The 24,051-nt window shown below is 38.6% G+C and overlaps 1 protein-coding gene across 5 annotated transcripts in view; it reads left to right on the top strand.

Annotated features, from left to right (window-relative positions):
- Positions 1 to 411: 411 nt before the first annotated feature.
- The window catches only part of rad54l (RAD54 like), a 39,649-nt gene continuing 16,009 nt past the window's right edge, over positions 412 to 24,051 (top strand). Inside the window, exons 1-10 of one of the 5 annotated variants that reach the window (XM_061888021.1) lie at positions 412 to 471; positions 930 to 1,009; positions 1,100 to 1,189; positions 11,241 to 11,351; positions 11,424 to 11,484; positions 11,546 to 11,681; positions 11,753 to 11,822; positions 18,212 to 18,500; positions 21,747 to 21,871; positions 21,951 to 22,101. In XM_061888021.1, coding sequence (XP_061744005.1) covers positions 1,007 to 1,009; positions 1,100 to 1,189; positions 11,241 to 11,351; positions 11,424 to 11,484; positions 11,546 to 11,681; positions 11,753 to 11,822; positions 18,212 to 18,500; positions 21,747 to 21,871; positions 21,951 to 22,101 — 1,036 coding nt within the window. In that variant the 5' untranslated portion in view covers positions 412 to 471; positions 930 to 1,006. Of the gene's footprint in view, positions 472 to 499; positions 1,010 to 1,099; positions 1,190 to 4,111; positions 4,756 to 11,240; positions 11,352 to 11,423; positions 11,485 to 11,545; positions 11,682 to 11,752; positions 11,823 to 18,211; positions 18,501 to 21,746; positions 21,872 to 21,950; positions 22,102 to 24,051 lie in introns of those variants that run through there. The other 4 variants (XM_061888022.1, XM_061888020.1, XM_061888024.1 and 1 more) reach the window with 4 other exon arrangements.

Here is a 24,051-nt window from a genome sequence, read left to right as displayed (position 1 = left end):
TTTAATGTTTATTTATACATTTCAACAATTACAAACAGTAAGTCAAACAACAATATAAAACATTACAAAACATTACGAAAACAGTACAAAACAGCGCCAGGGGGTTCCAAACTCAAAATACCAAAAACAGAATACAAAAAAAATACATACACAACAACAAAGTGCAAAGCCATAGGCTCATTCAGATTCACTAAACAACTTAAATTTGGAACACAGCATCATCGTTTTCAAAGCTTTTTTGTCGTTAGAGGTAGAGAGTGTTTTAATGTAAAGTTCAAAATATTTTTTAAAGGCACAAAATATAGGTTGGGTATTAAGAAACTTACATTTATGAATAGGTTATGGGGGGAAGACATTTGGCGCGACACTTCCACCTCGCTCCACACTCCATGTCGTTAGGTGGCGCTAATGCGCAGCACAAGCTTGTTTGCCAACCGCCATTAAACCAAAGAAGAACATTATCGGCGAAAGGTAAATACTTTCTTCACCCAGCTGCACTTTTAGTGTCTAAAAAAATTATCCTGAGTTCTGGGGAAAATATTTACAAATTTCCATTTTTGTGTAACATTACTAGCCCTCCCCATACATGATAGATACAACTGCTCTCGTTTTGTTATAAAATAACAAAACTGCTGTAAGGCTGCAATCATAACCAAGTTCGTATATAGTTGGTAATAATCGCGTTATATTTATGTTTCTCACAGCTGACACTAATAAGTGCGAATATGGTTCAAATCAACTTCTTTTTTTTAATGATTCATTTTCCCCCTTCTGGCTTGCCGTAGTTGCAAAACACATTTGGCGGGCAGTTTGAGGCGGTGATGGCGGCCACTTTCATGTTCATGTTGACTTCACTCGCTCTTTCTAAGCTGCCCGGGTCATGCTGGGTTCATGTATGCTGTCTTTGTGGGCTTAAACACCGCATTTAGTGTCCTCTAGGCGCGATGCTGGATGACAAAAGCGGGCTAACGTCGAGCCAAACTGCAGCTTCGAGGCACGGGCGGAAATGGTGAGCTAGCAAAACTAGCCTCATTTATTATTATTATTATTTTTATATTATTATTATTGTTTGTAACGTCAGGCTTGTGTGATCACACAGAGAAGGAGTTTGGCCCCCAGTCAGGTCCTCAAACGTAAACAAGGGGAGGAGGATGATGATGATGAAGATGAAGAGTGGACGTGCACAGCGGTGAGTTAGTCCAAATATTACAAAATAAAAGCCCAAGTGTGATCATAAGAATGTATAACTGCCAGAGGTGGGTAGAGTAGCCAGAAATTGTACTCAAGTAAGAGTACTGTTACTTTAGAGATTTATTACTCAATCAATCAATCAATGTTTATTTATATAGCCCCAAATCACAAATGTCTCAAAGGACTGCACAAATCATTACGACTACAACATCCTCGGAAGAACCCACAAAAGGGCAAGGAAAACTCACACCCAGTGGGCAGAGAGAATTCACATCCAGTGGGACGCCAGTGACAATGCTGACTATGAGAAACCTTGGAGAGGACCTCAGATGTGGGCAACCCCCCCTCTCTAGGGGACCGAAAGCAATGGATGTCGAGCGGGTCTAACATGATACTGTGAAAGTTCAATCCATAGTGGCTCCAACACAGCCGCGAGAGTTCAGTTCAAGCGGATCCAAGACAGCAGCGAGAGTCCCGTCCACAGGAAACCATCTCAAGCGGATCAGCAGCGTAGAGATATCCCCAACCGATACAGGCGAGCGGTCCATCCTGGGTCCTGACGAGCGGTCCATCCTGGGTCTCGACTCTGGACAGCCAGTACTTCAAGTAAAAGTAAGAAGTAGTCACCCAAATATTTACTTAAGTAAAAGTAAAAAGTATGTTTTGAAAAAACTACTCAAGTACTGAGTAACTGATGAGTAACCTGTTCGTTTAATGATTACGGCAACAAATAATGCACAAAAATATAAAAATAGCAATGAGCAAATTCAGAGCCAGGAATATCTCTTAAGCAACTAAAACAATATTATATTTTAAATAATAATACATTAAAATAAAAATAAAAAATTAAGGCAAATTGAGCCACAATAACTTAACAGCACCATGGGCTCAGTAGGCATTGATTGATTGATTGATTGATTGATTGATTGATTGATTGAAACTTGTATTAGTAGATAACACAGTACAGTACATATTCTGTACAATTGACCACTAAATGGTAACACCCCAATAAGTTTTTCAACGTTAATCAATTACTTAATAAATGACCAAGTCGAGGTGATCTACCTCGTATATACATACACACATATCATATATATGCATACCTTTATATATACAGTATATAATTTATATTTATTTATTTTGCCGTTTTTGTTGAAATGTTAAAGGTGTTTTAATGAATATACATGCATGTTTAACATATAGATTCCTATCTTTAATGAAGACAAGAATATAAATTGGTGTATTACCTGATTCTGATGACTTGCATTGATTGGAATCAGACAGTATAGTGCTGATAACGTCCCGGTTTTCAAATGGAGGAGAAAAAAAGTTCCTCCTTTCTGTCTAATACCACATGAAACTCGTTGGTTTTTGGCATCTTATTTGTCCAGCTTCTATATTCGTTTTTATACACTTTACAAGAAATACATTGGCGGCAAACTCTGTAGCTTGCTAGCTTGTTTGCGCTGGCTTTTGGAGACTCTTATTTTGTTAGCGCAGGCGCGATGGAGCGGCGCTTTTATTGTGAAGACAGGAACTGTGCGATCAGTCTTTAGGCTTTTGACGGGAAGTACGGTTGAAATAAAAAGGGTCTTTTTTCCTTTATACTTTTGATTGATTGGTTGATAGATTGAAACTTTTATTAGTAGATTGCACAGTACAGTACATATTCCGTACAGTTGACCACTAAATGGTAACACCCCAATAAGTTTTTCAGCATGTCGGGTTCTACGTGTGACGGTCATGTGACCACCTGGCTTTGTTTGATTGGTCCAAATATCACCAGTGACTGCATGTGATTGGTGAAACGCAGGCATGTGTAGTTCCTACTTTGAATGCGTGTCTGACAAAATCAAAACAAACAAAATGTGCATTAACAGATCGATAAAAAAAAAGTAGCGAGTAGCGACCTGATTGCAGATAAATGGAGCGGAGTAAAAGTAGCGTTTCTTCTCTATAAATATACTCAAGTAAAAGTAAAAGTATGTTGCATAAAAACTACTCTTAGAAGTACAATTTATCCCAAAAGTTACTCAAGTAGATGTAACGGAGTAAATGTAGCGCGTTACTACCCACCTCTGATAACTGTTGTGCATACAGTACACTAGGTATGTGTGCATAACTTAAAGGCCTACTGAAATGAGCTGTTCTTATTTAAACGGGGATAGCAGGTCCATTCTATGTGTCATACTTCATCATTTCGCCATATTGCCATATTCTTGCTGAAAGGATTTAGTAGAGAACATCCACGATAAAGTTTGCAAATTTTGGTCGCTAATTAAAAAAAACCTGCCTGTACCGGAAGTAGAATAGAATAGAATGAACTTAATTGTCATTATATATGCATATAACGAGATTAAAGACTCCAACTTAAGGTGCGGTTGTGGGAACAAATATGGGGTGAAATAAATGACATAAGAGGTAATAAAGGAAAAACTAACAATTGAAATAAACAGACTACTATCCAATAAAAATAATAAGCAATTCTGTACAATATACAAAACACTACAGAAGTACAAAATAAAAATACTGTACAATATACAGAGCAAGACAGGAGTACCGAAGTAATAAATAACAATCAGTGACGGACGTATTGGACTCGAAGGGTAGTATTGCACAGGGCATTATATTGTATAGGGGTGAATTATTATTATTATAAGTTAGAGTTCAACATGGTGACAGCTTTGGGAAAGAAGCTGTCTCTGAGCCTGTTTGTTCTGGCTCTGATGCACCTGTAGCGCCTGCCTGATGGTAGCAAGTCGAACAGGTGGAAGCCAGAGTGTGTACTGTCCTTGGTAATGTTTTTTGCTCTGTTGAGGCAACGGGAGTTGTGTAAGTCCTTCAGGGAGGGCAGGGGACAGCCGATGATTTTTTTGTGCCGACTTTATGACCCTCTGAATCGCCTGTTTGTCTGCTTCAGTGCAGCTGGCGTACCACACTGTTATGCAGTACGTCAGCAGGCTCTCGACGGCCGAGCGATAGAAGGTCACCATCAGCTGCCTCTCCAGTCTGTTCTTCCTCAGCACCCTCAGGAAATGGAGTCTCCGCTGGGCCTTCCGGATGACCGCAGTTGTGCGCGTGACGTCACGGGTTGTGGAGCTCCTCACATCTGAACATTGTTTACAATCATGGCCATAAGCAGCTAGAGCGATTCAGACAGAGAAAGCGATGATTTCCCCATCAATTTGAGCGTGGAGGAGGATAGTGAGAGTGAAGGACTAGAAAAAAAAGACAGGCTAGTGGGAGCAATTAAGATGTTATTAGACACATTTACTAGGATAATTCTGGAAAATCCCTTATGTGCTTATTGTGTTGTAGTGAAATTATACTGTCGTACCTGAAAGTCAAAGGGGTGTGGTGACCGCCAGTGTCTCTGAGGGAAGCCACGTTTCTCAAAGAGGCGAAGCGAAGGCAGCCGGTCGGGCCGGGCTGAGCTTTTTTTCCCCCTCCTCCACGGTGGAAGCATTCCACGTTCGGAACGGCCGGTCGGAGGAGGCAAGACAGTCCGCAGCTGCCTCTTTGACAGGTGCACGATGAACGACGCAAGCTCTGCTCATGTGTACGGTAAGAGCCGACTTATTGCTACAATTTTCTCACTGAAACCTGCCGGTTGACATGTAGTCGGGAATAATGTTCGCTTGACCGCTCTGTTCCATAGTAAAGCTTCACCTTCGGGAATGTAAACAATGAAACACCGGCTGTGTTTGTGTTGCTAAAGGCAGCCGCAATACACCGCTTCCCACATACAGCTTTCTTCTTTGATTTCTCCATTGTTCATTGAACAAATTGCAAAAGACTCAGCAACACAGATGTCCAGAATACTGTGTAATTATGCGATTAAAGCAGACTACTTATAGCTAGGATCGGGCTGGAAAAAAATGTCCGCTACAATCCGAGACGTCACGCGCACACGTCATCATTCCGACGTTTTCAACAGGATACTTCGCGCAAAATTTTAAATTGCAATTTAGTAAACTAAAAAGGCCGTATTGGCATGTGTTGCAATGTTAATATTTCATCTTTGATATATAAACTATCAGACTGCGTGGTCGCTAGTAGTGGCTTTCAGTAGGCCTTTAAAAAAATTAATCGATTTACAGTACTAAGACAGCACGGTGCAACAGGGGTTAGTGCTTGTGCCTCACAATACAAAGGTCCTAAGTTCAATCCTGGGCTCGGGATCTTTCTGTGTGGAGTTTGCATGTTCCCTCCGGGTACTCCGACTTTCCCCAAAGACATGCACCTGGGGATAGGCCCCTCCCACCTCCAAAGACATGCACCTGGGGATAGGCCCCTCCCACCTCCAAAGACATGCACCTGGGGATAGGTTGATTGGCAACACTAAATGGTCCCTAGTGTGTGAATGTTGTCTGTCTGTGTTGGCCCTGTGATGAGGTGGCAACTTGTCCAGGGTGTACTCCGCCTTCTGTCCGTATGCAGCTGGGATAGGCTCCAGCACCCCATGCCAACCGGAGAGGGACAAGAGGTAGAAAATGGATGCATGGATTTACAGTACAGGCCAAAAGTTTGGACACACCTTCTCATTCAGTCTTTATTTTCATGACTATTTACATTTACAAAAAAAGGTGAACTAACTGAAAACACGTTTTATATTCTACTTTCTTCAAAATAGCCACCCTTAGCTCTGATTAATGCTTTGCACACTCCTGGCATTCTCTCCATGAGCTCCAAGAGGTAGTCACCTGAACTGGTTGTCACGTCACAGGTGTCCTTGAAGCTCATGGAGAGAATGCCAAGAGTGTGCAAAGCAGCAATCAGAGCTAAGGGTGGCTATTTTGAAGAAAGTAGAATATCCCATACATCCATTTTTCTACCGCTTATTCCCTTTGGGGTTGCGGGGGGCGCTGGTGCCAAATAGTAGAATATAAAACATGTTTTCAGTTATTTCACCTTTTTTTTCTTTTAAGTACATAACTCCACATGTTCATTCATAGTTTGGATGTGACAATCTACAATGTAAATAGTCATGAAAATAAAGAAAACACATTGAATGAGGAGAAGGTGTATCCAAACTTTTGGCCTGTACTGTACATGAAACCAGGATTATTATTATTATTATAAAGACGATTATAGTTCTGTAAGTATGATTTCCCTGTGATAAAGATTTAGAAAATGTATGGATTTTTGAAACTGGTGAAAATGCATGCGTTTCTAGTCAAATTCTTCAATACAAACTCAATGGAGCACAATATTTTAGATGTGACCTTTTTAGTAAAAATGTTCAAACTTTTTTAAAATATTTGCATTTTTTAAAAATGGTTAAAGGGGAACATTATCACAATTTCAAAAGGGTTAAGAACAATAAAAATCAGTTCCCAGTGGCTTGTTTTGTTTTTCAAAAATTTTTTCAAAATTTTACACCTCCCGGAATATCCCTAAAAAAAGCTTTAAAGTTCTTGATTTTCGCTATTTGCGATGCGACTGTCCATTTTCCTGTGACGTCATACAGTGCTGCCAATACAAACAAACAATGGCAAATAGCACAGCAAGATATAGCGACATTAGCTTGGATTTAGACTCGGATTTCAGCGGCTTAAGCGATTCAACAGATTACGCATGTATTGAAACAGATAGTCAAAGTATGGAGTAGGATTGCGAAAACGAAATTGAAGAAGAAATTGAAAATATTGAGCGAATAGCTATTGACGCTATTCGGCCATAGCATGGGTGTACCTAATGAAATGGCCCTTAGCATGGCTGCTTTATTAGCATCGCCGGTAAAATGTGCGGACCAAACGATCAGGACTTTTGCATCTTGTGACACTGGAACAACTTAAATCCGTCAATTGGTAAGTGTTTGTTTCGTATTAAAAGTGGGTATCTAGTTTCAAATGTACATACAGCTAGCGTAACTAGCATGTTAGCATCGATTAGCGTAGCATGTTAGCATTGATTAGCTGGCAGTCATGCCGTGACCAAATATGTCTGATTAGCACATAAGTCAACAACATCAACAAAACTCACCTTTGTTATTTTGTTGACTTAATGGTTGCAAATGCATCTGCAGGTTATCCATACATCTCTGTGCCATGTCGGCCTTAGCATCGCCGGTCAAATGTGAAGACACTTTGGTACATTCAATGGGGGTCTGCCGGCAGATTTCTTGCCAGTGGTGCAACTTGAATCCCTCCCTGTTAGTGTTGTTACACCCTCCGACAACACACCCACGAGGCATGATGTCTCCAAGGTTCCAAAAAATAGTCGAAAAAACTGAAAATAACAGAGCTGAGACCGAGTGTTTATAATGTGAAAATGAAAATGGCGGCTGTATTACCTCGGTGACGTCACGTTCTGACGTCATCGCTAAAAGACCGATAAACAAAAAGGCGTTTAATTTGCCAAAATTCACCCATTTAGAGTTCGGAAATTAGTTTAAAAAAATACATGGTCTTTTTTTCTGCAACATCAAGGTATATATTGACGCTTGCATAGGTTTGGTGATAATGTTCCCCTTTAATATAAGCTCTTAGACAAACTTAGACAAACTGTAATGATCCACAAGGGAAATTGTTCAAATCAGCTCTATCAGCTCACTAATAGAAATGAGATGTATGGCCCTATGATCAAGGCAACTAAGATAACATGGGTATCAGAATGATTTAAACGTACATAATTATTACGCTATTGGTGGGACTTATTCTGAAATATTGGCTATAATTTTATTTTTGTTGTTTTCATTGTAAAAAACTCTGGAAAAAGGTTTCGTAGCCTCCTCAGCAGAACCTCCGGGTTCTGTAACAGCTTCTTCCTTAAGGCCGTAATACTCTTGAACGCATCATAATAATCCCCTCCATTCCCCCCAAAAACGGATTAACACGCTGGACTATAAAGACAATATAAAATACATCCATAAATGTGCTAAAGTGCAATAATTTAATCTGCACAGTAAGCTATTTATTTATGTATATGCACTTTCTTTTGTAATTGCAAACACTCATTGCTAGTTTCCTTTTATGAGAAACAACATTTTCCAGACTGATATTAAAAAATGACCACTGCAGAGGACACTGCTTCCCATCATGTAAAAGCTGAAAGACACTTAAATGTAGTTTATTACACTGGATGTTTACATTGTTACTTTACAGACATCAACTGAACGTTTTTCTTTTAAAACATTTGTTTTAAACAGTGGATGTTCTGTTGTTTGTAGTAATGAATATGATTAGAACATTGTGGCATTATGTTTGTGTTCAATTACAGTAAGTGTGTTTATCCGTTACATTCCTGACACTTCATTTTACACACTATGGAATTTTTACAAAGTTTTTTGTTTTTTTTTGTCATACACCACAATAAATTCGTACTTTGGCCTTAATATCCAGCGTTTCCCCTTAATGTAATTTTATTCATTTTTATTATCGCCACACCTTGAAAATACCTATTTTAAAATTATTATTATTTTTTTTTTCAAATAAATTAAAGTAATAATAATATACTCTAACCCCAGAAGAAATCTTACAAAGTCTGATGTTATTTTATCAACAATAAAAAATTATCAACAATTTTTAATTTTTATTGCCAATCTTATGTTAACAAACCGGCTGGCACAATTCCAACAGCAATCACTTTGGTCTCGTGAGTACGCGCTGAATATTTTGAATTTAGAATGGTTTGAATCGGATGAAATGTGGAGTTGTGAAACTTTGAAACATTTTCTTTTCAATGGGAATTACATGGAAATTTAGGAATTTCATGGAAAAACGGGAATTATTTTGAAAGTGGTAAAACATTTGAATGTTCTGAATAAGTGGAAATGATTGGTATTGGAATTTTTCAAATTAGTCGAGAAATGTTGAAATAGTTAAAGGGGAACATTATCAGCAGACCTATGTAAGCCTCAATATATACCTTGATGGTGCAGAAAAAACACCATCTATTTTTTGAACAGATTTCCGAACTCTAAATGGGTGAATTTTGGCGAATTAAACGCCTTTCTGTTTATCGCTCTGAAGGGGATGACGTCAGAATGTGACGTCGCCGAGGTAATACAGCCGCCATTTTCATTTTCAACCCATTGTAAACATTGGGTCTCAGGTCTGTTATTTTCCGTTTTTTCGACTATTTTTTGGAACCTAGGAGACATCATGCCTCGTGGGTGTGTTGTCGGAGGGTGTAACAACACTAACAGGGAGGGATTCAAGTTGCACCACTGGCCCGAAGATGCCAAAGTGTCTGCCGCCAGACCCCCATTGAATGTACCAAAGTGGCTCCACATTTTACCGGCGATGACAGACATGGCACAGAGATGTATGGATAACCTGCAGATGCATTTGCAATGATAAAGTCAACGAAATCACAAAGGTGAGTTTTGTTGATGTCGACGTATGTGCTAATCAGACATATTTGGTCGCGGCGTGACTGCCAGCTAATCGATGCTAACATGCTACGCTAATCGGCGCTAACATGCTATTTACCGGCGGTGCTAATGCAGACATGGCACAGAGATGTATGGATAACCTGCAGATGCATTTGTAACGATAAAGTCACGGAAATCACAAAGGTGAGTTTTGTTGATGTTGACTGCCAGCTAATCCATGCTAACATGCTACGCTAATCGATGCTAACATGCTATTTACCGGCGGTGCTAAAGCAGACATGGCACAGAGATGTATGGATAACCTGCAGATGCATTTGCAACTATATTACGTTTCCTTACACCCACATTTAATGCAAAACAAACACTTACCAATCGACGGATTTAAGTTGCTCCAGTGTCACAAGATGAGAAAGTCCTGATTGTTTGGTCTGCACATTTTACCGGTGATGCTAACGCAGCTATTCGGCCATGCTATGGCTATGAATAGCGTCAATAGCTATTCGCTCAATAGCTTCAGTTTCTTCTTCAATACTTTCATACTCCAACCATCCTTTTCAATACATGCGTAATCTGTTGAATCGCTTAAGCCGCTGAAATCCGAGTTTGAATCCGAGCTAATGTCGCTATATCTTGCTGTGGTATTCCCATTTTTTGTTTACATTGGCAGCACTGTGTGACGTCACAGGGAAATGGCCAGTCGCATCGCAAATAGCGAAAATCAAGCACTTTAAAGCTTTTTTTAGGGATATTCGGAAACCGGTAAAATTTTGAAAAAAACTTCAAAAAATACAACATGCCACTGGGAACTGATTTTTATTGTTTTTAACCCTTTTGAAATTGTGATAATGTTCCCCTTTAACACTTTTAATTGAGACATTGTATTAGAAAAATTTCGTGAAAAACGGGAATTTTTCCAGTTCAAAAAGCAACTTTATTTTTTGTCCTGATTAAGAGGAATGTTTTGATGGTGGAACGGTTGAAGTGGGTTGAAAAATGTAAAGAGAGTAGTCGACTGAAAAAATGTGAAAAAAGTCTTTGAAAAAAACGAGAATTCCTGGAATTTTTTTGGAACTTGGAAAAATGATAGTTAGCAGGATGAGTGGAATGTTTTGAAGGTGGAATGGTTTGAATCGGTTAAAAAAAATTGGAAATGGTGAAAGTTTGAAAAATGGCAAGTTCCTTTTGGATGGGAAAAATGTCTCGGAAAACCTTGAATTCTGGGAATTTTTGGGATTTGTCAAGGAAAAGCCTGCGATTCCTGAGTAGGCTGAACAGTTTGAAGTAGGAACGCTTTGAGTGAGGTGAAAAATGTGGCAGGTAGAGCGCGCCAAAATTTGGAGAACAAGAAGAAGAAGAATGAATAGAATAATTTTGGTGTAGAAAACTTGGGAGCATTGACACAATTATGGCAAAACGATAAAAAAAAGTATGTTAATACTAATTAATAGCATCCATCCATCCATTTTCTACCGCTTATTTGTTTTAATTGTATGTATACATTTTTTTGTGTCCTTTTTAAAAAAAATAGAAAATATTGCAAATTACTTGATGACATGACGGTGACCATGCCCATAACCACGCCCCCTCCGCCACAGGCATCTTGGCAGTTTAAGGGAAACCCTGATATCGTTCCGTGAGATTTGGATACCGTTACATGCCTATTAATAAACCACTCACATTCAGAGAGTGTGTGTTGTGTGATGGTTGGCAGGAAAAAAGAAGCAAAAGTGATGCAGAGGTGCGAGACCATCACACGTCTCCGTTCAGGAAGCCTCTGACGCAGCTGAACGCTCGGCCGGAGTGTGCGGACGCCGACAAGCACGTGAGAGCATGAACGCCGCGTGTTGACTTCTCTGTAGGACCCGAGTCCAACTGTGGCAAATGTCCCCCGCAGGAGGAGTTCATCCGTAGGATCCTCTCCAAGCCGTTCAAGGTTCCCATCCACAATTACACTGGTAAGCTGCGTCTTCTGGCCTCTCGGTATTTGAGCTGATTGTGGGCGTGGTCTCCCCGCAGGCCCGCTGGGAATCCGAGCGCTCGGTCTGAAGCGTGCGGGCGTGAGGCGAGCGCTCCATGACCCCTTCGCAGAGGACGCCCTGGTTCTGTTTGAGCCCCAGTTGCTCGGCGCCCACCAGCTGCTCAAAGCGGACAAGTAGGTTTATCACCGTATGGCTTACATGACTTCTTTGGTCTTATGCTTGGTTTTAAACGTTTCTTTTGCAGGGACAAACTTCCCGTCCACGTCGTTGTGGATCCCATCTTAGGGAAGGTGCTCAGACCGCATCAGAGAGAGGTAACCTCCGTCGTTGCACCTTAGCCAGGGCTAATAGAGAGCAGGGCTGGGTGATAAAACCAGATCAATATTTAGTACAGGCCAAAAGTTTCCAAAACCCGAAAATGGCAGAAAATGCTTATTTTTTTACAAACTTTTTTTTGCTAAATTTTGTAAGGGGGTCCCTTAAACAAACATTAAAAAACGGTCTTGCTTCAACTGCGCCATACTGGTCTTTTAAATGTAGGATATGTCTCAAAACTTCATCAGGAGTCCCGACAAAACCCAAAAACGACAGAAAATGTACTTTTTTCGAGAACATTTTTTCAGTAAAATGTTGTAAAGGGGGACCCTTACACACACAAAAAAAAATGTCTTGCTTCAACCGCCCAATACCGGTCCTTTGGATGTAAATGTCTCCAAACTTTTGATTGATTGATTGATTGATTGATTGATTGAAAGTTTTGCACAGTACAGTACATATTCCGTACAATTGACCACTAAATGGTGACACCCCAATAAGTTTTTCAACTTCCTCAATTCATGGTAAACTTCATCAGTAGTCCCAAGAAAACCCGAAAAATATTTTTTTCAAAAATATTTTTTCATAAAATGTGATAAGGGGGACCCTTACACAAAAATAAAAATAAAAACTGTCTTGCTTCAGCTGCCCAATACTGATTCTTTATATGTAGGAAATGTCTCAAAACTTCATCAGGAGTCCCGACAAAACCAGAAAATGGGAGAAAATTTATTTTTTTCGAAAACCTTTTTTGGCTAAAATGTGGTAAGGGTGGGGGGGATCAATCAATCAATCAATGTTTATTTATATAGCCCTAAAACACAAGTGTCTCAAAGGGCTGCACAAGCCACAACGACATCTGCGGTACAGAGCCCACATAAGGGCAAGAAAAAACTCACCCCAGTGGGACGTCGGTGACAATGACTATGAGAAACCTTGAAACATATAGAACATGCAACCCCCCCCCTTCCAGGGGAGACCGAAAGCCATGGACGTCGAGCGGGTCTAACATGATACTGTGAAAGTCCAATCCATAGTGGATCCAACATAACGGTGATAGTCCAGATCCTTACACACAAAAAAAAAACTGTCTTGCTTCAACAGCACAATAATGGTCCTTTAGATTTAGGAGCTGTCTCAAAACTTTTATCAGGAGTCCTGACAAAACCCGAAAAAGGCAGAATTTTTTTTTTCCGAAAACTTTTTTTTCGCCAAAATGTCCTTTCAGGGAAAAAAAACAAAAAAAACCTGTCTTTTTTAACTTCCCAATACTGGTCTTTTTAGATGTAGGAGATGTCTCAAAACTTCATCAGGAGTCCCGACAAAACCCGAAAATGGTAGATTATGCATATTTTTTCAACAAAAATGTTTTCGCCAAAATTGACACACCTTCTCAATTCAATGCGTTTTCTTTATTTTTTTTGACTATTTACATTGTAGATTGTCAAATCAAAACTATGACACCTGTGGAGTGAAAACCATTTCAGGCGACTTTTTCTTGAAGCTCATGGAGAGAATGCCAAGAGTGTGCAAAGCAATAATCAAAGCAACGGGTTGCTGTTTTGAAGAAAGTAGAATACAAAATATGTTGTCAGTTATTTCACCTTTTTTTGTTGAGTACATAACTCCACATGTGTTCATTCATAGTTTTGATGTGACAATCTACAATGAAAATAAAGATTGAATGAGAAGGTGTGTCTAAACTTTTGGCGTTTAGACACATAGTCGTTATCAATAAAAATGTGTTTGATAAAACGTTTAATTTAAAAATATATATTAATAATAGGGAAGTTGCAAAGCAATGTTGGTTGCATCAACAAAGGCGCCTGCTCCCTGGTAACCGAGCAACGCAGGAAGTAATCAGTGGGCGTGGCATGCTAATAGCCAATCAGGATACAGTATCGACTATCAAGTTTGGTTGATAGTTGACACTAATCGTGTTGTCTCCAGATTATTTGCATGGAGTGAGGAGAGAAACTGAAAGTGAGGCCTGCACAGGGCGAGTGAATTGTGGATAAAAGAGGAAAAGTCACCTTTCAGATTTGTAAAAAAGGGACCGTAGTCAGACCAATGTGGTCTGGAAATGATGCAAGGCGCTCGTCCGCCCCAAGACTGGTAATACCACACCACCTTAGCGGCGCGGAGCACAGCCATAACTTCTTGGCACTAAACCTGCAGAAAATACTTCTCAGGTTTTTTTAGTGCTCACATTTTGACACTTGGCTCTAGGGCTGGGCAGTAAAACGATATCAATTTAAATCGCAATAGATATGTACTCAATATCAATAAAAAATGTGTCTGATAAAACGTTTGATAAATATCGTTTATCAAACGGAAGTTGCAAAAGGTATGGTTAGTTGTAAGAACAGAGGCAATTGCTGTCTGGTAACCGAGCAAGTGATCACTGATCAGTGGGATTGACACGTTAACAGCCAATCAGGTGAGAGTATCAACTACCTAGTATGGTTGCGCCATCTTGTTGTTTCGCGGTCGATTCTCTGCAAGAAGTGAGAAAAGAAAGTAAAAATGAGTTCTGCAGAGAGCAAAAAAACCAAAAACGTATCACGACAGTATGGCATTTTTTAAAGGGGACCGTAGTCAGACCAATGTGGTGTGGAAATGATGCAAGGCGCTCGTCCCCACCAAGACCTCAGTACCTTGACTGTGCTCACTCTTTAGAGCAGTGGTTCTCAACCTTTTTCCAGTGATGTACCCCCTGTGAACATTTATTTAATCCATCCATCCATTTCCTACCGCTTATTCCCTTTGGGGTCGCGGGGGGCGCTGGTGCCTATCTCAGCTACGATCGGGCGGAAGTCGCCACCTCATCACAGTTATTTAATTCAAGTGCCCCCTAATCAGAGCAAAGCATTTTTTGGTGGAAAAAAAAGAGATAAAGAAGTAAAATACAGCACTATGTCATCAGTTTCTGATTTATTAAATTGTATAACAGTGCAAAATATTGCTCATTTGTAGTGGTCTTTCTTGAACTATTTGGGAAAAAAGATATAAAAATAACAAACTTGTTGAAAAAAATAAACAAGTGATTCAATTCTAAATGCAGATTTCTCCACATAGAAGTAATCATCAACTTAAAGTGCCCTCTTTGGGGATTGTAATAGAGATCCATCTGGATTCATCAACTTCATTCTAAACATTTCTCCACAAAAAAATAAATCTTTAACATCAATATTTATGGAACATGTCCACAAAAAATCTAGCTGTCAACACTGAATATTGCATTGTTGTATTTCTTTTCACACTTTATGAACTTACATTCATATTTTGTTGAATTATTATTCAATAAATATATTTATAAAGGATTATTGAATTGTTTCTATTTTTTTTAGAATATTTAAAAAAAATCTCACGTACCCCTTGCCATACCTTCCATTACCCCCAGGGTACGCGTCCCCCCATATGAGAACCACTGCTTTAGAGCACAATTGTAACTTCCTGCCACTAAACCTGCAGAAAATAGCCAATCTCAGATTTCTCTTTGTTTACATTTTTACACTTTGCACTATTTTCTTTAGAGGTGGAAATCTTTGGGCACTTCATAGTACAATTACGATTCAGGATGCATCTATAATTTACATATGTTGATGCAGTTTTACATTTATTTTTGTTGCACTAAATAAGCGTTTATCACTTGCAATATTAACAGCAGTGCATTTTTAAGAAACAGTTAAAACATTTCTCACATTTACTAAATGTGTGCATAACTGGAACTAAAATAAAGGAGCTGGTCGCTGAGTTGGCCAAATTTTAGAACTCTGCATTATTTTATTTACAATAAATAAATAGATTATTGACGTTTACTAATATATTTCATATTCGTCTATATCTGAATTGCAATGTCTCTAAAAATGGATTATTTTCCCCAACTGTATTTTTCTTACAGTTTATTAAGCATTTCTCCGTATTTTTCGGATTATAAATCACTCCGGAGTATACGTCGCACCGGCCGAAAATGCATAATAAAGAAGCAAAAAAAACATGTATAAGTCGCACTGGAGTATAAGTCGCATTTTTTGGGGAAAACTTATTTGATATAAACCCAACAGCAAGAATAGAGATTTGAAAGGCAATTTAGAATAAATAAAGAATAGTGAAGAACAGGCTGAATAAGTGTAGGTTATATGAGGCATAAATAAGCAACTGCTATGTTAACCTAACATATTATGGTAAGAGTCATTCAAATAACTATAACATATAGAACATGCTATACCTTTACCAAACTATCTCTCACTCCTAATCCATAAATCCCATGAAATCTTCTTCCTGGATGTGGCTTCTAAACAACTCTGCCAACTCCAAAGGTATGCGCCGCTTCCTCTTGTCCTTTTCTGCTGCATATTTCACTACATCCAGCTTGTAATCTGCACTACATGATTTCCTTTTCAACGCCATTTTTGTTCAGCCCTTCTCACTTTTTATAAGTTACCGCCAACGATGAAGTGATCCATTTTAATAGCTACGGCATTAGCATATAGCAGTTAGCATTCCATGACCCACAATGCACTTCTGCCATGAGCCTCCCCCGCCGAATTCTTATTGGTTGACGTGTGTGTGATGATTGCTGACATTTTCTTCGTCTCATCCGCGAATGAGATAAATAATATTATTTGATATTTTATGGTAATGTGTTAATAATTTCACACATAAGTCGCTCCGGAGTATAAGTCGCACCCCCGGCCAAACCATGAAAAAAACTGTGACTTATAGTCCGAAAAATACAGTACATATTCCTTATTTTGGCGCCTTCAATTCCAGAGCCTAATGTTAAGTGTTCAATGTGATTTTACAACTTATTGTTGTCCAAGTTTGTGTTGACATTTCTTTCCCTTTCTGCCTTGAACGCTGAGGGGATAAAGAGCAGGAGAAAATATATTAAGTGTAAACATTTTCATTTAAGAAGTAAGCTTCCTCTGATTTTGATAGGACATAAAAAATATCGGTAATTATCGATATCGACTGATATGAAAAACACTTATATGATGATACAGTTTTCAGCAAGTTGTAGTGAACAACTGCGTAATAGACTTACAGTATTTCTCTGAATTGCCGCCGGGGCGCTAAATAATTTAAAACCTCTTTTCACTCCTGCGCTTACCAAAGGCATGCGGTAAAGGTAGGCATGCGCTAATTATTTTAAAACCTCTTCTCACTCCGACACTTACCAAGGGCATGCAGTTAAAATTTGAGTGTGATGTAAGGATACCATCATGAAAGGCACATATAATAAAAAAAAAAAACGTTATTATGGTCTTACCTTTACTTATAAATGAAGTCCATGCGCAGCTCCTTCTGATCAAAAGCATCGATAACTTGTTTATAGAAGTCTTCCTTATCTTTCTTCAGTTTCAAAAGTCTTTCTGTCTCGATGGAGATCTTCCTTTATTACCTCCTACTTCGATTGAAAGTCCAGTTTAGAAAACTGCTATCAGACCGCTGCTATCAGTTAGCTCGGCTCCTCACGTGCTGGCGACGACAGAATTATCCTCGGAAAACTCCCCCTCCTGTTCTGCTCCGTGGGTGATCTCTTTATCCCACCGCTGCCACCATGAAGTGTTATTGTATAAATAGTATACTGGGTATTTAGGACTGGAACATGCTTTATTTCAGCCCGGTTGTTTACATAGCCAGCATAGGAGTGTTACATCCTAAATGGTCCGTCGTGCACATATCACGTCACTCGTTGTCACCTCTTCTGCAGCCGAGTAGTCGCAAGAAGGATCACTAGCGCCCTCTACCACCAGGAGGCGGGAGTCATTTAATGACTCATATTTGACACACGCAGCTACGGTATATTAATAAAACATAGCTGCTTACTGTTCTTTTTAGCATATTCAATAGCTTGGACCTTAAATCCCACTGAATAGCTCTTAATCTTCTTCCCTTTATGTGATTTCAAATTACCGGTATTGAAATCATCCTCCTCCATTTTGAAAATGATGACAGGGGAAGTGTCACTCGTGACGTCACGAGTTGGACCCGGCGGTAATACTAAGCATGGGCTAATTATTTTGCGAAACGAGTTTGACCCGGCAGTAATTCAAGGCAGGCACATACTATATGCCCGGCTGCAATTCAAGGAAATACGGTAGACTTCCTTTTATTGTCATTCAAATTTGAACTTTACAGTACAGATAAGAACAAAATGTAGCATTAGCTCATGGTAGTGCAGGATAAAAGAGCAATAAGGTGCAGATATAAAATAAATAGATTACTGTACAAATAAATATATTTCACATTTGCATATGCATCCAGGTTTATGGATGTATGTTGTATTGTCTTTATATTCCAGCCAGTTAATCCATTTTGGGGGGTATTTGAGGGGATTATTATGATGTGTCCAAGAGTCAATAAGTCCCATGACATCCAGGGGGTGAGGTTCCTGTGGGACTGCGTGACGGGCAGACGCATTCCGGGCTCGTACGGCTGCATCATGGCCGACGAGATGGGCCTGGGCAAGACCCTGCAGTGCATCACCCTGATGTGGACGCTGCTTCGCCAGAGCACCGACGCCAAGCCGGAGATAGACAAGGTCATCGTGGTGTCGCCGTCCAGTCTGGTCCGCAACTGGTTCAACGAGGTGGCAAAGTGGCTGGGAGGACGCGTGGCGCCTTTGGCCATCGACGGAGGCTCCAAGGACGACATAGACCGGAAACTTGGTAATTATCTCTAACTTGGTAATTATCTCTGGGCTTCGACGCAGTCAAGGAGTCGTTTATCAACAGTTACACGCTCACTAATAATACAGTTGTGATACAAAGTTTGTCTTTGCTTCTATGAAATGTTCTATCTTATCAATTAGAGATGTCCGATAATATCCGATAAATGCTTTAAAATGTGATATCGGAAATTATCGGTATCGGTTTCTAAAAGTAAAATTGATGACTTTTTAAAACGCCGCTGTGTACACGGATGTAGGGAGAAGTACAGAGCGCCAATAAACCTTTAAGCAGGGGTCCCCAAACTTTTTGACCCGAGGGACGTATTGGGTTAAAAAAAATTGACCAGGGGCCGCGCTATATATCGCTATATATATATATATATATATATATATATATATATATATATATATGAATAGAATAGAAAGTACTTTATTGATCCCTGGGGGAAATTCAGGACCACAGTTCGCTCACAATAAACAATAATAAATAATACATGACATATATTATATATATAATATATGAATAATATAAATATATTCTACATTTAAGTGCAGTCAAGAAGGAACATATGCATTATACAGTCTGATGGCTGTCGGTATGAAGGACCTCCTGTGTCGTTCAGTGTTACATTTTGGGAGTCTGAGCCTTCCACTGAACGTGCTCATTCTCTCCGCAAGGTCCGAGTGCAGTGGGTGGGAAGTGTTGTCCATAATGGCTAGGAGTTTTGCTAGACTTCTCCTCTCTGACACCACTGCCATGTTTTGCTAGACTTCTCCTGGCCTTCTCTACCTATATATATATATATATACATATATATATATATATATATACATATATATATATATATATATATATATGTGTGTGTGTGTATATGTATATACTGTATGTATTTACTGTATGTATATATATATATGCATGTATGTATATATATATATGCATGTATGTATATATATGTATATATATATGTATGTATATATATGTATGTATCTCTCTCTCTCCCTCTCTCTCTCTATATATATATATATATATATATATATATATATATTTTACTTCTAGTTAACTCCGAGTTAAGACCACAAGAAAAAGCCTTGATCATTGTAGCGCTGATTCTAGGTACAGAAAAGGCCATTTTTATTCACCCAGCCAGAATTAAGTGTCAAAGTGTGTTTATGGTGAATATCAACACTTTTTTTTTGTTTTGAAAGAAATGTAATACAGTAAAATAACATTGGCCTGAAATGAAAGCTAAGTACAGATTGAGTCCATGTAAGCGTGCAGTAGTTTATTGATTTAACATTTAATACCATTTTTGTGTTTGCCGTCAGGTAAAGAATGGTAAATGGCTTGTACTTTTATAGCGATTTTCTACCTTTTTTTAGGAACTCAAAGCGCTTTGACACTGTTTCCACATTCACACCAGTAACGTGCTGTCAGGGGAGGCAAGTGAGGCAGTGCCTCACCTGCCACTAGGTGGCTTAACCATGAGATGTTCCAAAATGAAGTGATAAAATAAAATAAGTTTTAATATTTCTCTTTTGTTTATGCTTTCTATGTGATTTTGGTGTGGTTCCTGTATATTTTGATAATTTTCATGGTCAAAATCGCGGAAATTCCATGTTTCCTGATCAAAACAATGCAGCAGACAAGAAGTGAGGCAGACACAGGCGGTGCCTCCACGGCTACACACAGTGTGTATTGGGCGTGTGCGTGGGAGAGGGCGCATGCTTGTTGCCACGTGGAAAAGGCAGGTCATGAGGCAGCAAGTACCTCTGCCTCAAGGTAGGGGGTGATATATTGTCAACTTGCAGTTCAATGCCTCAGCAGTACTCTGACTCGCCGCACTGGGAGAAGTGGGGGCGCTCAAGCTGGCAGACACAGGTTTGTCCAGCAGAAGCCAGCATTTAAAAAAAAAAATTTTTTAACCTGTATTTATAAGAAACATGGCCTTTTTATTAGAGTAAGCCAGCGTTTGTGGGGGTTTTTTGTCAGATGCAAAAATATTGTTTAATTTCTTGGAATGAAATTTAATTAAATAAATGTTTCTGCCAATATGGAGGATTATATACTATATCCAAGATGAAATACTTCTCTTAACTGGACTTTAAGACAAAATGAATGCGATCATACAAAGTATGTTTTCATGGAGGATAGCTATTGCTGCTTCAGATACAAATACAGAAAGGTAATATACACTCACAATACTTGATTTTTTTTTTGTTAAAAGCAAATGGGACCAAAAAGTATTAAATAACAACTTTATCAAATACTTTTTGGACCCATTTATCATATCATAATGTCATTATGATAACGTTTTTATGAAAGCGAATAACTCCCTTTTTTTTTTCCTGTTACTCTAATGTGCAACCTAAATCAACAATGACTATAGCTGCACATATGAATTTAATTTAAAAAAAAGAAGAAGAAAAAGTATGTATGCCTCACCTGGTGTTTAGTTCACCGCACATCACTGATTCTCACACACACACACACTGATAGCTGAGCTGCCATGCAAGGCGCTAACCAAGGCCCATCAGGAGCAAGGGTGAAGTGTGAAGTGTCTTGCTCAAGGACACAACGGATGTGACTAGGATGGTAGAATTTGGGGATTGAACCAGTAACCCTCAGATTGCTGGCATGGCCACTCTCCCAACTTCGCCACGATTGATATGGAATAGAATGTAGATTTAATTTAGGTGCAATAAAGTCACCAGTGGAAAAAATAGAGGCTGCTGAAAATAATATCTTCCATGCATCCATTTTTTACCGCTTGTCCCTCCCGGCGTCGCGGTGGGGCTGCAGCCTATCCCGGCTGCAAACTGGACAAGTCGCCACCTCATCGCAGACAGACAACCAGGCAGTTTATTTTAGATCAACTTGCTTATCATAAATATTACCTACTAAAATCTGAGGTCTACTTTTTGAAATAGGAACAAATAATCTGCCATTGCAACTTTATTGGCAGATTCTTTTTCTTATTGTAAGTAATATTTCTCATATAGGAGTTATAGTAACAATAATTAGATACCAACAAATCTACTTTTAAATTAAAAAAATAATAATTTAAAAAAGAATTATGACTAAAACATTTTAAATGTCTAAAATCAAGATAAAAAAAATTATGTTTTTTATTTTCTGCTGACAAGATTGTTTTTCTTCCTAGTTGTATTTCGGTAAATAATAACAGAAGTCATGTCACAACACGCATTCATGTTTGTCACGTGTCCATCTGTCGCTGCCTTTTAGTCAACTTCATCTCCCAGCGGGGCCTCCGAGTACCGACCCCCATACTCATCATCTCCTACGAGACGTTTCGGCTGCACGCCGAAGTTCTGCACAAAGGCCAAGTTGGACTCGTCGTCTGCGACGAGGTGTTTGCTGTGTGGAGAAATGTGCAGCACAAGTTAGTCACTCCAGCCTTAACTCTTGTGTGTGTTTGACTCACTGCAGGGCCATCGGCTGAAGAACTCTGACAACCAGACGTACCAGGCTCTTAACGCCATGCGAGCCCAGAGGAGAGTGCTCATATCGGGCACACCCATCCAGAATGACCTGCTGGAGTACTTCAGCCTGGTCCACTTTGTCAACGCTGGCATCCTTGGTAAGCTGCTTTTTGATGCGGTCAGGCCAAACCGACCTTGTTGTGGAACTTTTTTTCATTCAATATGGAAATGTCCAAAAGAAGCTTTAAGGCAGGGGTGTCCAAACTTTTTCCACTGAGGGCCGCACACTTTGATATTTTTTATGTTAAAAAAAACAATACAATATATGTACAAAAAATATACATTTGGGGCTCCACTCAGGCTTGATCCCGGGGACCCTAAAGGGTTTTGGTCCAAAACATATAAAAAATCTGTCATTATTCAGTATTATTATTTTAAATATTATTCAAGGTTTAAATCTCTAGATCAACATTAGGTCTATCTGTCAATATAAAGTTATCAAAATATTTAAGTTGTATGCCCTTTTTGTCAAAGAAAACCCTGTAATATGTAATAATTTCACCCAATAAAATTTTAAGTGGAATATTTGAGATTATATAATAATCGGAGCCATAAAAAGGTCAATAACTCTTAACAACATTGATTTTAATTCATTATTATTATTATTTTTTTAGCAATGACACTTAAAAACAAGTTACACAACAATTATTGGTGATCCAAAAGGGTCCTACTGTGTTAAAAAAAATAAATGATACATTTTATTAACTGTTTACTTTTAACACAATAACCTCCAGATCAACTTCAGATTATAAGTTTTATTGTTGTTTATGTTTTTTGTTTGTTTGTTTTAGGCCCTTTTTAAAACATTATTTTAAAAAAACAGCTTACTTTTTTACATAGCAACATTTGCAACATTTTCCCCAAATAATATCTCAAAGTGGAATATTTAATGTGACGTTATTGGAGCCTTGATTTTGATTCATTATTATTTTTTGAAGAAAGAAACAGCCTGCATGGCAGCTTTGTGTTATTAGAGTCAACATTGCAACATTTTCTTGTTACATTTCACCTGTTGGCTCTTTTTTATGTTTTTTTTTTTTTAATATTTTTTTTAATTGTATTCATACAATGTGCCTTATTTTCCAAAACTAATGTCAAGTATCAAAGAACAGAAGAATAAGTGCTTCTTGCATTTCAACAGAAGTGTAGATAGAACATGTTAAAAGATAAAGTAAGCAGATATTAACAGTAAATGAACAAGTAGATTAATAATCCATTTTTACAGTTTGTCCCTCATAATGTGGACAAAATAATAGGTACAAAAATATTGTTTCTTTGTTTATTGAATACACAATATGTTACCGCATACCTCAGCAGACTAGTTAGGAGTCTTTGTTTGTTTGCTTACTACTAAAAGAAAAGTTGTCTAGTATGTTGACAATTTTACTTTAGGACTAAATTACAATAATGAACATATGTTTCATGTACACTAAGATTTTTTGTTCAAATAAGCCAATAATGACATTTTTTTGGTCCCCTTTATTTAGAAAAGTATTGAAATACATTTTGTTACCAGTACTAAAATATAGGTAATGAGACCACCATAAGGGGGATATAAAAATGTATTTTCTAACAGACAAGAAAAACAGGCCCAAATAGTTTAGATCAGGGGTCGGCAACCCAAAATGTTGAAAGAGCCATATTGGACCAAAAATACAAAAACAAATCTGTCTGGAGCCGCAAAAAATTAAAAGCCATATTACATACAAATAGTGTGTCATGACATATAAATTGAATTATGAGGACTTAAAGGAAACTAAATGAGCGCAAATGTAGCTAAAAATGAGGCATAAAGATGCAATATGTACATACAGCTAGCCTAAATAGCATGTTAGCATCGATTAGCTTGCAGTCATGCAGTGACCAAATATGTCTGATTAGCACTCCACACAAGTCAATAACATCAACAAAACTCACCTTTGTGCATTCATGCACAACGTTATAAGTTTGGTGAACAAAATGAGACAGAAAAAGAAGTGGCATAAAACACGTCTTAGAAAGTCGGAGAAAGTTAGACATGTAAACAAACTACGGTGAGTTCAAGGACC

The sequence above is a fragment of the Nerophis ophidion genome, linkage group LG26 (assembly GCF_033978795.1).
Source record: "Nerophis ophidion isolate RoL-2023_Sa linkage group LG26, RoL_Noph_v1.0, whole genome shotgun sequence".
In the NCBI taxonomy this organism is placed as follows: Eukaryota; Metazoa; Chordata; class Actinopteri; order Syngnathiformes; family Syngnathidae; genus Nerophis; species Nerophis ophidion.
This window is presented reverse-complemented; position numbering and strand designations above follow the sequence as displayed.